This window comes from Symphodus melops, assembly GCF_947650265.1.
Source record: "Symphodus melops genome assembly, chromosome: 18".
NCBI classification, from domain to species: Eukaryota; Metazoa; Chordata; class Actinopteri; order Labriformes; family Labridae; genus Symphodus; species Symphodus melops.
The window spans coordinates 11032753-11047694 of record NC_136708.1 but is presented as its reverse complement, the minus strand read 5'-3'; the positions used below and the strand labels follow the sequence as shown (position 1 = coordinate 11047694).

General features: G+C 41.8%; 1 protein-coding gene across 1 annotated transcript in view; it reads left to right on the top strand.

The window, feature by feature from the left end:
* rims3 (regulating synaptic membrane exocytosis 3) overlaps positions 1-14458 on the top strand; it is a 32623-nt gene extending 18165 nt beyond the window's left edge. The window contains exons 3-7 of the mRNA XM_079368225.1: positions 11591-11732; positions 11816-11928; positions 13357-13458; positions 13551-13690; positions 13818-14458. Coding sequence (XP_079224351.1) covers positions 11591-11732; positions 11816-11928; positions 13357-13458; positions 13551-13690; positions 13818-14030 — 710 coding nt within the window. The 3' untranslated portion in view covers positions 14031-14458. The remainder of the gene's footprint in view (positions 1-11590; positions 11733-11815; positions 11929-13356; positions 13459-13550; positions 13691-13817) is intronic.
* Positions 14459-14942: the final 484 nt, after the last annotated feature.

Genomic DNA, 14942 nt, shown 5'->3' with positions numbered 1-14942 from the left:
GTCACGCCTGTGTTTATTTACTGTCTGTGTGCTTTTTACCTTCTGTGTCAGCTCATTCGTCTTACCTACCTTGTTCCCTGTTAATCGTCCTTGTGATTCTTCCTGTTGCTTGTTTTTCCATTTTGTGGAGTGATGGACTATTTTTTGAGTTGACTGACAGGTGGCTGATGGCTGTTTGCCAGAAGTCCTAAGACACGCCTTTGCACCACCTCTTTGCCTGTTTCTAGATTGATTGAAAGTCAGAGTCAGCATTTGTAACATTGCCACTGCCATTATTGCTTTTCATAAGGCCTATTTAGAAGCCAATAGGTGATGTTTTTGAGACTACACCCACGTTTTAGTCTTTTATAATAACGCCTAATATCATAAAAGGCATAATGGGCTGGAACAAATTAAAAACGATCAAAGAATGATTTCTTTTGACAACCCCCAAACTATCTCTGGCACTGAGATGGTCACCACACAAGATCATACAAAAATTTAATTACGCCACCGGCATCTTTGCACCCTTGTCAACATTTTCACAGCAGGTATGACAGTTTGAGTGTCAATGGATGACTTTTAATTGTGCCCTCTGGTGTCTGCAGACAACAATGTGTAAATTGAAGAGCCATCAGATTTATTTGTTATCAAGCATCCATTTTTCAGCTACACTATGTTATACCATCATAAATCATATCTGGTCACTTGGTCTCATGTGCTCGTAGTTATCTATTTGAATATGGTTAATATAGTTAAAAATACAGGTGTCAGTTCATAAACAAAACCTCTCAAATACTTTAAGAATGAAAGTATTGAATGAATAGTGTTAGATCTGGATGTAATATTGATGTAATGTTATAGTTCGATAAGGATTGCTTTCATATTTAGTTCCCTTGATACTATTTTTGTGCTTTACAGCAGATGTGGATGTTTTTCTTCCATTGTGTTCTCTTATTCAATCCTTTCACCACCCACTTTGTCGTCGTCGTTGTTGTCTCATTATTCTGGGTTGGTTTTGTAACAGGCGAGTGTTTCTCGATGGCATTTTGGTTTTGTCTGTTCCATATATTATTGCCTATTATTAGCATCAGTGAGGAGGGAGCGCACACACAAGAATGCACACCAATGGTGTCCCAGGTTTATGGATGAGTCACTCCTCCGCTGAACATGTTTTTATCTCCTGAGCAGGTTTATCCATGCCTGTAAAAATAGAGCCAACCGAGCAGCTCCCAGTACATCGTCTGTCTTCACAAAGAAACAAGCGCCCCCTGAAGAGACGCAAGTACACAAGGAGAGTTAGATTAATAGAAACTGCGCATCCAGTACATGTGTCTGTATGTGTATGTTGTTTATTTGTGTCACAGGGCAAGGTATCAACCTGAGGGTCCCCTTCAGGTTTATTCACACTGTACATACTGTGTGTGTGTATGTGCTGGTGCACAATCACACACCATTTAGCTCTCACACATCCCTCTTAACACTAGTCTTCATCTTTCCTCAACTTCAATTTCTCAATGTCTTTAAATACTTCTTTCTTCGCGTGTTTATTTTGGTGCTGCAATAGATGCTGTTGGAAGAACATCAGGGACACAGAAAAGAAACAGAGACAGAAGGAAACACGTCAGACACGGCAAGAGCTTGCTTGTTGGTTTGCACATTATTCCAACCTTGTTCTGAGACCTAAGCAAAAGCATTTTTTCGTGTGTGTTGTTGATAAACAAAAATATGTTTAAGGCTGCCTGGCTGTAAATCTATGAAGAGGCTATCCTTGTTGGCTGCAATCTTATAAAAACTATTTCTCTCAGGGAAATAACACAGGTGTTCCTGTTTCTTTTGCTTTGCAATAAAAAAATGTCCATTTATTTTTACAAGAGCAGCACAGGTCCATTATGTCAACAGAGCCACTGTAATTCCTCTAACACCTTCAGAAAGTATAGTATTTCTGCTTTTAATAATAATAATTAATGTCAACACATGTGATGATGTGTTTAGTTTTTGCAGAGAGCTGGTGCTAGCAACATTCATGCTTGTATTAACAAATGTTTTATACATGAATAGTTTACACAGATTAATCTAATTGTATTGTGTAGAGTTGCTTGCATACATTTGATTGGAAATAACACTAACAGGCAAAGGCTTTTCTATCTTCAGCTCGTATAAGCCTGCAGCTCTGTTTATTACTTGAGGTAGAAACAGTGCTGACATTATGTAATGAGACAGTGACAACTTATTTATTCTGTAAATATTTAAAAATATAAATCTTGTGTTCTCAACATAGTAGGGAAAGGACAGGATGATGCAGACAGCTGATAGCTGTACATAACATGTTCAACCCTACACCCTGTTTTCATGATCACTCACGTAACAAAAGAACAGCACTAAGGTGAAAAACTTCCCCTGTCGTCAGATGAAGATGTGTTAAGTGTCCGTGTTGGATCAACACGCTGCGATATCATTACAATCCAAAGTGGATGTGTGCTTATTGTATGCAGGCACAACCCAAAAAAATCAACAATAACTTGGTGAAAGGCTACAGTCTATTATGTCCGCTAGATAACAACAGTGACCCTAACATGTAAAGTTTGCAGCCTGGGATGCAGCAGACCCAAAGCTAGACCTGGCTTGGGTGTTTTCAGGGTGACTCATTCATGTCCTACTTTTAGCTCAGTGTCTGAGTCACAGCTAGGAAACACATGTTCAGAATTTTGGCAGACATTTTGGAAAGCTTATGGTGCTCTCATCCTTTCAGGTAAACTCCCCCCCCCCCAAAAAAAAAAAAAAAAAAAGAGAGAAAAAAAAGGAGAAAGAATTCTTCACAGCAAGAATAAAAAAGTTAAAAAGAGGAAGAAAATGAGCGGCATTGGAAGAATCATAACACGTCTGAAGTGCTGTGTCACTTAAAATACCCTGTCTCGTAATAATAGCTATTTTTCGGAATGACCTAGCTATTTATATCTGCTGTGACTAACAGAAAAATACTCAATCTGTCTTCTAAACTGCTATTTCAGGTGAGACTGATGCTCTGTTGTCTCCCTCAAACCACCACCTACTCCACCAGCACATTTTTCTTTTGAAGCGTATTGAGTCACTGACTCTCCTGACAAATAGAAACCGAAACCTTACTCACGTCTCTAAAAGCTTTCTCTTCCCCAATGGTGCTTTTAGATGCTACCACACAACAGCTAAGCTGACCGGCGGTCACTTTCTCTCTCCCTTCTCCCTCTCTTCTGTTTCTCATCTCTCCTCCTGCCAAATACCCCCTTCTCGCTCTTTGTGTTTCCTCCATCTCACTGACATTTTTATTTTCCCTCTCCTTTATCTCTCTTCCCTTCATCGCTCTCTTTTGTTACTCGCACTTTCAGGCAAAGCTTCCATCATGTTTTCTTAATCTCGCCTACCGACTCCTTTCTGCTTAATGCTCTATTCTTAGCCAGACAGATTGTTGAAGCACACAGCTGTGGCTCTCTTTCTTACCTACAGTATAAACCTGCTATTGTGCACCCACGTGTATAGCTAGTTTCTGAATGTAAAACAGCTGCCTGTCATCAAGGAGTGAAATTGTTTCAGTTGTAATATATAGCTGGCTAGCTATCGTTACTCAATGTTGCTTTTGCCTTGCCAATTTCTCAAGTCACAAGACCTTCGGGGACTACATGTAAAAAAGTGTTCTCTTTAAACTTAAATTATTGTAACAATTAAGCCAAACACAAACATGTTCAATATTAAGCTTAAGGGAAGCTAGTAGTGTCTCAGTTCTTATCTTAAAGCGTGTGCTCTATTCATGAAAATATTTGAATTTGAAATGGGGTCTAAAACTGATCTGGAAATTAAAGTCAAACATTTCAGACTGAGCAAGCCTGGGAAGAAAAAAGAGAACTCCAGTAAGGCTTTAACAGGCTTTACAGTGTCACCAGGCTTAAACATAAAGTGCAGTGATTAACCATATTGTGTGTGATTAATATGAATGCGTGTGTGTCTGTGTCATCACGTCGCTCGTCATAGAGTGCTGTGAACACATTCTCATGCAGACGTCTGGTGCAGTGGTTTTTAACTAGTATCCAAAAGTGGGTCACGGAGCAAATGTGTGTCTGGAAAAAAACTCAGTCTGTTGCTTCTTTTACATGATTTGTAGAATCTTAGGTCCAAACAGCACAATGGTTCAATTATTACATCTGATTGGTTAAAAAATATCAGAAATTTTACTCGCTTTTTATCATGGAGGAGTTGGTGATGGGTCCTGAGACGAGAAAAGTTTAAAACTACTTGTGTAGAGTGCTGTGAAAGACAACATACTGTAGGTTATTAGGAAGCAGTATTTTGTGCATAAGATCAACTCACACTTACAGGCCGAAGTGAAAGTGAACATTTACTGGTTTATTTTAATATCTGTTTCATGGCACAGAGCAGCTGCACTGCAGGGATAACTGAATAAGAGGTATTGTTACGTTTTGTGACTTAAAATCTGATCAGACGGCAAAAAGCTGCCAAGGTAGTGAAATATTTTCCCCTCTGCTCAATGTAGGTCAATTTGTCTGGAAAATTTCTTGATGAATGTCTAATTGTTTCCCCCCAGAAAGGGGAAGTGATTTAACTGTTCTACTAAAATAAGAAAGAATGAGGAAAATGGATATAGCTCAGCTTCATCTTCTCCATGTTCTTCTTCCAGGTTGTTTATTTTCTTGTCCTTATGCTTTCTGGTTCAATTGGTGCAAAGCACTTCACATGCAATGGGTGACTGCAAAATGTGTTAATTCTTTGTGTGTTTCTCAACACGTTTCGACCATCTTGCATCTTTCACTCATCAGAGAGAACAGAGAAAATAAATTAAGAGGAAATTACATCTGAATTAGATTACTTTGTAACTAATTGTCCATAGAGCGGATCTCGGGTAGCATATTAGCTTGCCCACAGACGTCCTGCAAATACATAAAGGTTGTAGATTTGAAGAAATAGTTTCCGATGCAACGTGCTGCTGAGCAATCACTCTATATTGAACGCTGATTGACCTGAGCTGTTAATGTGATTCTCACAAACACACATACACGCGCACACACACACACACACACACACACACAGCACAGGGGAATAGATTTTTTAAACTCATATGCACAATGCGTAACACATATGCCTTGTTAGACTTAAATGAATGAAAAGCAGATAAATAGTTGAATTAAAAACAAGTTTCAGAAAAAAAATCTGACACTGAAATGTTTCTTTACCCTGACTGGTGCACCCACAGTAAACCACCAAGATCAGCACAGAAATAAATAAATGTATTATTCTATTGGTGGTAAATAGTTCCATGCTGGATCCAATAAATAAAAGAAAGACCCTGGTTCATAGTTTTAGTTTGCAGACTTGAAGAGTATCTACGAGTTAAGCTTGGTGAATAAAGTTTTTTTGGGAGGTACTTTAAATTAGTCTTTTCCTCATTGTTGTATGGGCCTCAACAGCCAAGCATAGAAAAATATGGTTTAAAATGTTGAATACTAATTGTACTTACAGGGTTTTGTTACATCTATGGATATCCTGGAGGATGAAATCATAACATGTTCTTTTTTAATTTTCAGAATTGTCATTTATAGTAAGATGTGGTCCTAATTTTTCACAGTACTAATTAACTTAATTTCAGAAAACTTTGTATGTTTGGTTTAGTTTGGTTAAAAAATACAATATGAATGGATCTGTTGTGTGAACCACCAAATCAGCAGCTATAATCTTATGAAACTATTATATATATAAAAATGGCTTTAAATCACAGATAATCGCTCCTCTTACTTAATCATTTACTTTTAAATTTAGCAAAGGTATGGAGGTAAAGATACCAGAACAGATCCTTCATCTCCAACAGTAGTGCTTGGTTACTGTTGCTATGCATGGTGGATCGTTTGCCGTCACTGGTGCATCCAATAGACATGTCGGGGCAGCCGGGGAGTCTAAAAACAGCATCCTATATTACAGCATATAATGAGAAAGGCTTCATCAGGGCTCTCTCCAAATGTCAGAGCAGCTTTAATGATCTACTGAGCGCGCACACACATACACACACACACACACACACACACACACACACACACACACACACACACACACACACACACACACACACAGAGGATATATATCAATGCAGTCACAGTGTGTGGCTCTTTTCTGCATTGCTGGCATTTTTAGTAATCCTACCTTTCTTCATTTCCTTCTTTTGTATTAATGCTCCCCACTGGAGCTTTTAATTCTATTCTATCCCTATCACTTCTGTCTTTCTCCTATCCTAATCTTCTTCCCTGTTACTTAAACTTGCCTTATCCTGATTATCAGTCCTGGCTTGCAAAAGGAGCTTCTAAGAACACCTTGGTTTGAACTCACACATAGAAAGTTTGCACCCCCCGGGCCGCAAGATTCCAGCGTTTGAGTCTTCAGGGACAAGGCATTGCTCATCATAGTGAAGCCAACAGGAGATGCTTCTTGGTGTCCTGTAGCACATAAATACCAAGAAACCCTTCTCTGTGGCACAGTAAAGCACATCAGCTTATGTAATGTTGTTTTTTTAGCCTCTCCAGCGGCATATACTGCATGTCAAACTAACTCTAATTACTTCCTCCAGGATGGGTGTATATTTGATGTTAACACTGAATAACGGAGTTAGTTCAGCAGAAGGGAAAATAAGCTAAATAATTGAGAGGGGATAAAGCAGGATTTGGAGGTAAGAGTTGTGTGGCATAGATGGACCGAGGCCAAGGAACTGGAGAAGTACAGCAAAGAAGTTTTTGAAAATGTTACACCAAATTTAATGAAGGAACTTGTGCGTAACTCCTGGTTAAGAAGGAAGATAGGACCAGGAAAAAAGACAGCAAAGAAACAAAGAGTTAGAGATAAAAATCAGTAACAAACAAAAAGAAGAGGATGGAAAGGTTTGAAATAGAGGAAGAAGAAGAAGTGGCTTATCAGACTCATGGAGAGGACAATACGGGGGGAAGAAAAGACACATAGAGGCAAAACAAACCGACCGGGGCTCTTGGTGCAATGCAGACCGCATTGCCATGGAAACGAATGGAAAGAAAGTGCAGACGAGGAGGAGGGGATTAAATAGGAAGGAAGAGCTTCGCACCATGGAGGGCTGCAGAAGAGTGGAGGGTGCCGGTTGTTTTGATGAGAGGGGCTGGTTGAACAATGAGTAACAAGTGTGGATATAGAGTTAAATATAAATATTTATTAGAGTTAAATAACAGGGTTCTGTTATTTAAGTAGTCACAGTTTGTCCATAACGAACACCATGTTTGAGCACAGGGATGCATGTGGCACCAGGACCCCAGGCCCGAGGTCGATGATAGACTTTGTGTTCGCATCATCTGACCTCTGGCCGCGTGTTTCGTACCCTCGGTTGAGGATAGGGCCTGAGCTGTCAACTGATTACCACCTGGTGGGGAGTTGGAGGCACTGGCGGGGGAAGAAGCCGGTCAGACTCTGCAGGTCCAAACGTAATTTGAGGGTCTGTTGAGAACGTCTGGCAGAACCCTCTGTAAGTGAGGTCTTCAACTCCCACCTCCGGGAAAGCTTCTCACAGATCCCGGGGGAGGCTGGAGACATTGAGCCCAAGTGGACCATCATCTCCAACTCCATTGTCGAAGCGGCTGCTCTGAGCTGTGCTGATGGGTACTGGCTGGCCAGGCGGAACACTGGACCAGCTCTACACTCTCCATCGGGTTCTTGAGGGTCATGGGAGATCGTCCAAACAGTCCACATGTGCTTTGTGGATTTGAAGAAGGCGTTAGACTGTGTCCCCCGTGGCATCCTGTGAGGGGTGCTCCGAGTGTATGGGGTCTGGGGCCCTTTGCTAAGGGCTGTCCGGTCCTTGTATGACTGGAGCAGGAGTCTGGTTTGCATTGCCGGCAGTAAGTTGGACTTGTTCCTGGTGTGCGTTGGCCTCTGGCCGGGCTGCCCTTTGTAACCGGCTCTCTTCATAACTTTAATGGACAGAATTTCTAGGCCACAGGATTTAATCTCTGCTTTTTGCGGATGATGTGGTCCTGTTGGCTCCATCTAACCTGGACCTCCAGCGCGCACTGGCATGTGTGCAGCTGGGATGAGGATCGGTACCTCTAAATCTGAGGCCATGGTTCTCAACCTGAAAAAGGGGCTTGTCCTCTGAGGAATTCTTGGTCCAGGTGGAGGAGTTTAAGTATTTCGGGGTCCTGTTCACGAGTGGGGGGAGGACGGTGCATGAGATTGACAGATCATCTGTCCGTCGTGGTGAAGAAGGAGCTAAGCTGAAAGGCAAGGCTCTCAATTTACGGGTCAATCTTCGTTCCTACTTCCACCTATGGTCATGAGCTATGGGTCCGAAAGAACAAGATCCTGGATACAAGCAGCTGAAATGAGCTTCCTCCGTAGGGTGGCTGGGTGCACCTTTAGAGATAGGTTGAGGAGCTTGGCTACCAGGGAGGAGCTTGGAGTTGAGCCGCTACTCCTTCATATCGCGAGGAGTTAGCTGAGGTGGTTAGGGCATCTGTTCCGGAGGCCCCCTGGACGCCTCCAGAGGAAGGTGCTCCGGGCATGTCCCTCTGGGAGGAGGCCTCAGGTAGACCTCGGACATGCTGGAGAGACTGTCTCTCGGCTGGCCTGAGAGGCCCCTGGGTCCCACCGCAAGAGCTGGAGAAAGTGTCTGGGGCAAGGGAAGTCTAGGTGTCTCTGCTTAGACTGCTGCCCCGCGACCAGGCCCTCGATAAGAGGTAGAAATTGGATGGATTGAAAAGTTAGTGATCTAGAATAATGGTCAGCTAGTTTGCATGCGGATATTTGTTTATAAAAAACTAATAATCTTCTGAAATTACCAAGGATTTCAGCTCAGATGTCTCTGGAGTGGATTGCAATCTGCCTATTTTTGCTGTAAAGACGGACTTTTTTTACCTGCATTCATGAAATCCTGCAATCGTTTAGTATTACTGGCATTCCAAACACACTACAAGCTGAAACCCCCTCCATACCACAGTCTAGTCCTGTGTGTAAAGATTATAGATTTTTTTCTATAATCTGTGAATAGGAATTACTTTAGCAATCACTGTGTGTCAGCCTAAAAGTGCAGGAGTTTCTGTGAAATGTTGCCTCCATAGATTAATTTTAAAAAAAAGTGACGGGGAATGAGCCTGTCGCCATGGCGCCAGTTGTCTCAGGTGGCATTGTCTGGGTCCAGATCCGAGGGCGGGGGTTGTCATGGCAGCAGGACTACATGGAGTTTGTCTGGAGATGATATGCTGCACACACACACACAGACACAGTCACACACAAGCAGTCTGTTAGCAATAGTCTTGACTGCAGGATTAAAAATAGAAAGCAGCAGAAGGCAGCACCCTTCTCCTTATCTCCAGCACCTATGGGACCCTATCATTCTCATCTTCCATTTCACCTGTTTCTCCTTCATTTTTTCTCTCTCTTAGCCCCTCTTGTCTAGTTAACGCTGTCCCAACTCAAATCATCTGGCTTTGTTTGCGCTTTGTTTATTTCCATAGCAGTTGTGATCATGTGGAGTGTCTTTTGTTGTCATGGCAATGCGATTAGCACCAGGAAGGATGCTTAATGAGCATGGAGTTGCTCAGGCTAATGAGGTGGGACGGCTGTAGCTGGGTTTGTGCTTAACTGGCAACAACGAAGAATGGCTTGTTAAAGGTCTCCTTTGGTGACTTCACTGCCTCGCTCAACAATCTGAGCTCCTGTAGAGGGAAGATCAAGTTTGTACTGCAACCACAGCTGCAGCCTTAATGAGCTGCATGGGTGCAACACTAAAACAGAGGAAGTATATCCATTTCTTCCTCTTGTTATTGCAATGATTTACATAAGAATGTGTTTAAAACTTAGAGACATCTCTAAACAGGACTCTAAGTCTGTATTTTCAGTTGAGTGTTTTTTTTTTTTTTAATTCTTAAAAAGATACTTTATCCATTCATATTAAGTGTTGCATCATTAGAAACCTGGTAGTACCTCATTTTCCCCTGAGATGGGAAAAACTCTGTATTTCTTTTCTGAAAAGGAACCTCCAATTACGCAAAAATCTACTATGTATATGACCCAATGTCAGCACAGATGCATGTTTTGGGTGAAGTATACTTTTAAGTATTAATAAAATATTCCAGAGCTGAAAGACAATGCCAAGAGAAAGTCCCACAGATGACTCCTAGATTTTGTGGTGGTCTTTAAAAAAGAAAGCTTTGCCGACACAAACACTCAGTAAGAGCTCTGCATCCTTGTCTCTGCATGACTTAAGTGTCATCCTGAAGCCCAGACTGCTCACGTGCAGAGTGTAACTGTTGCACGAAGGTGTGAATGTACAGTACAGACACTAGTGCTGTCTAGTGTCAGCATGACATCTGTGTATGAAAGCAGCTTTCTTTCTTTCTGTGTTGCTTTATTATATGCACTTGTTGGCCTCAGGGAGGATAAAATTATTTATTTTTTCTTAGTAGCTCTTTTTGTAACATCTACTTAACACTTCTATAACAAATCTTTCCCTATGGGATACAATGTAATCACAATTGCTGTAAATAACAAGTGTTTTATTAATTTCATTTGTTAAGCTGTCACTTAAATTGTTTATCCTACAGTTAATGATTTTGTCTTCAACATTTAAAAAAATAGTCTTCATCCAGGGACTCTTTTTGCCCAAAGAATTCTGGTGTAATGTTGCAAGAAGGTTAGTGAGACAAGGACAAGAGTAATGTGGATAAGGAAATGGTTGTCTGGCAAAACCATACAAGTGCACAACCTCACACGTCACATCCTGAGCCCAAATCACTTTGATGTTCCTGGCTACTTGGAACTCAGCGTGTCGAGCGGCATGGAGATTCAGTGTGTCATTACAGGGGATGATGCCCTGAAAGCCTCTTCTGGCGTTAGTGGCGCTCAGGCTCGCTCTCATTCTCCTTGCGTCAGCAGAGCAGTAAAGCCACACACAAACCCAGACACAGAAACACACACAAAAGCACCCCCGACAGCTCTGCATCCACACTGTCTTTCTTCTTAGCCACGCACAAGAATTCTCAAGCTAAATATTTGTGAGTCCGACTCAGGAGTCTCCTACAAACTTAGTGCTCCCTGCCCATAACAACAGGTTTACAGTGGGCTGTAGTAATACCTGTGAATTCAGAGATTTTACTCCAATGGTGCAGGGACAGTCAGTGGAGATAGTATTCGTACATGAGTCTGTATGCTTCAAAATAAATAGCAAAGAAATGTGTGTTTTCTCAAGTTTAACCTGAGCTATTATAGTCCTATTCTAGTAAGGGTGTTTTCTAAAAGGCATTGTGGGTGTAAAAAACTTTGACGGAACATCCATCTTCTGTCTGCTTTAGGCGTTTCCAAATGCAGGGGAACTAAGAAAGCATTCGGGGATCTGAATTTGAATTTTTAATCCTCGCCCTAGGAAACATACTTTCGAGAATACGGGTATGGGCAGCATATCCCAATAAAAGGCTTATCATGCAGGGACAGAACCTGTGTAATGCCTGACTTCCTTATCAGACAGCTTCATGACTCCCTCTGATTATTGTGCTTAGTGGATTATCCTGCTGAAATAAGGGCACTAACAGAAGGAGCCTTGACCTCTCTCTGTTTTTTTCAGATGGTGGGACGAAGAAGCTCCGCAGCACCATACGGAGGAGCACGGAGACCGGCATCGCTGTGGAGATGAGGAACCGGGTGACACGGCAAGGCAGCAAAGACTCGACCGACGGCAGCACCAACTCAAACAGCTCTGATGGAACGTGAGTATTAGACCAGCACTCGTGCATCTATATACATTATCAATTGAACCGTCATTATATTTATTCAACGCCCACTCTGTCAGGTTTGTCTTCCCTACCACACGCCTCGGGCCTGAAAGCCAGTTCAGCGACTTCCTGGACGGTCTTGGCCCTGCTCAGATCGTAGGCCGGCAAACACTCGCTACACCCCCCATGGGTAAGACGGAATGAAGTTGAACGATAACGCAATTTTTTCTGTTTCAGTTCATCTCATTGTAATCTATTGTTGATTCTTTCTGAGATTTCAAGTAATACGTTGCACTTTTAAAGCGCAAAATTCAGGCTTGTTAATTTATTGCAAAATTATACAACATGCAGTACATTTTAGTTCAACCATGCAACCATGCACTTCAAGGAATCAAAGAGAAAAATGGGGGACTTTTTGATCCAGTAGATGTCGCTCTTGAGCACCAGCATGAAACCAAAACAAACTGCTGTTTGGAGATACCTCCATCATACTGAAGCCCCCACCCTTCTCCAGCAAACACCCCTCTTCCATCACATTCACACTGAGTCAAGGAATCAAGCACAAATGGAGGAGATAATTGTCCTTTTCTGGAGCTCCAATTGCCTGTGGCTTGCATTATTGTGTTAGCAAGCTATTGTTAGCACTCCTTAGCTAGCTTGTAACGTCAAAGTGCAAGTTCTCCATAAACTAAAAACGCTTATGTGACATCCAAATAGGAAGTGAGTCTGTTATTCTTCTCTTCTCTAGTCAGAGATCAACTTCAATTGTAAGGGCCAGCTTTTTTTTTTTTTACAGACATTGTGGGGGCAGCCTTTTAAATATGCTTGCAGATAAGCGAGGAAGTGTGGAAAAAGTTGGTAACACCTAATCAGTGTATTTGGCCTTGGGATTTTATAATATTTTTTATTATAGTTTAATAACCCAATATAATTAATATTCTAACACTTGGATGGGAAGCTTTGGGGGACCTGATGTGTACCGTAAGTTGCCAGTTGCTGATCACTGCGCTAGTCCTTGACTAAAACAGCTTTTATACGCAAGGGGTGCAGCTGGTGGTCTTGTCCATGTTATCCTGATTAAAACATGGCTCCTCGCAGGACTCACACCTCTCACTCATTGTAGACAGTCATGACTCAGAGAAACATTAACATAGGATGCCTTTGATTTCTGCTATGTTTCTGTGCAATGTCGCACATTCTTCCTTTAAGTCTGTAAAATAATGTTGGACTGTAGAATGACAGACAATCTAATCCCAAAAGCATCTACATCCACATACAAACTGTTAGACGCACAGCCGAATCTAAAAATACAGAGAAAAAAAGTTGTCTATTCACTCAGCAGGGAAGATGTTATTCTTGTATGAGGTATAAATCTTTCATGTAAAGGTCACTGCTTGTGAAACAGCAGAGCAGAGCGCTGCGCTCAATGAAACCTGGTGGTAAAGACGGAGTCGCAGTTCTTTGTCACCCTCTGCAGTAAGATGTTTGCTATTACAACAAAAGCAAATCGCACAACAAGCTGTACTGAACGCCACAGTGTTTAAGGAAAGTTCTTTTCATGAAGATTATGTTGGCGATTGAGAGCTGGTGTTTTTTGTTTTTTTTGTTCACTTCAAAGGGGATGTCCATGTGGGCATGGTGGACAGAGGAGGCCAGCTGGAGGTGGAGGTCAACCAGGCCAGAGGTTTGACCCCCAAACCAGGCTCTAAGAACATACCAGGTATATCTGAATGAATATGAAGACCTTGTTTGTCAATTTGTTGATCCATGTAGGATTTTTCTCTTAGCTGTATTTTGTTGCTCTGTGTGCAGCGACCTACGTGAAGGTGTATGTGCTGGAGAACGGTGTTTGCTTGGCCAAGAAGAAAACCAAAGTAGTAAAGAAGAACTTGGACCCTACCTACCAGCAGGCTCTGTTGTTTGATGAGAGTCCTCAGGGCAAAGTCCTACAGGTATCCTGTCGTATTTCCTCTTTTAAGACATTTATTCCTACAGTATTCAAACTAATCCAAAATAAATGCATTTAAAATGACTATGTCTCAGTATTGCATGTGAAAATTATTCTCTCCACTCCTAAAGGTAATAGTGTGGGGGGATTACGGGCGTATGGACCACAAGTGCTTCATGGGAATGGCCCAGATTCTTTTGGAGGACTTGGACCTGTCTGCCACAATCAGCGGCTGGTACAAGCTGTTCCCTACCTCCTCTCTGGCAGACCCCAGCATTGGACCTCTCACCAGACGCCTCTCCCAGTCCTCCCTGGAGAGCGCCACCAGTCCCTCATGCACCTAGACACCCAGTAGACACACGCAAATAGGGGCACAGGCAGAGTCATGCAGACATGGACACACGTACTGTATATACACAACGACTGTATTTGAAGTGCAGGAAAGGTAGGCATACACACATAAACCCATCTGTAGAAGGAGACACATTGAAAATGCTTTCCTTGGACATTACTCACACATTCTCACTCACAGATCAGTCTTTTCAGTTTAGAGTACATCAAACTTGAAGTAGACATAATTTACCAGAACATGTAGCATTTTTCACCCTCTTATAGCAACCTTTCCTGCCATGATACAGCAATCCACAGGGTGCCATACTCTGCATTCAAAGGCACCAGATTTCCATCACATGACTCATCCCAGGGCCATTCTGATGCCAGTTTCTTAACTCTCTATGCCAAACTAAGAAAAAAAATACTTTATTTTTAAAAACCAAAGCAATTGTTAATGTTGTTATTCTAAGCATAAGTAGTAGTTGAAGTAGTACACATTATAAAGTATGGATATGTAGCAGAGTCAATGACTTAGATGTAATGCAAAAAAGAAGATACATTTTACACACATGAGCTGAGAGCGGTGGGACAAACAGTTAGACTTACCTGGGCAACAGGCTTGGATAATCACATAATGGCTATTATGTGAGGTAGCAACACTGCTATTCTATAATTTTCACAGGGCAGAGTTTATATATAGATATACAAGAATATATATAAAAATAAGTAAAACTTATTTGTGTTGATGTATGTATCGGCTGCATTCTGCATGTTAACTTGCAACCCTTGTGAGACATTTTCAAGTGCTTAAATCTTGTTTTATTTAGCTTGCCTTGACTGAAGTAACAGGAGCAGTAGTGCCACTTTATTTGAGAGAGAAGAGTACTGACTGCAGTTAGGGAGAAGGATGGGGTGGGGGGGCT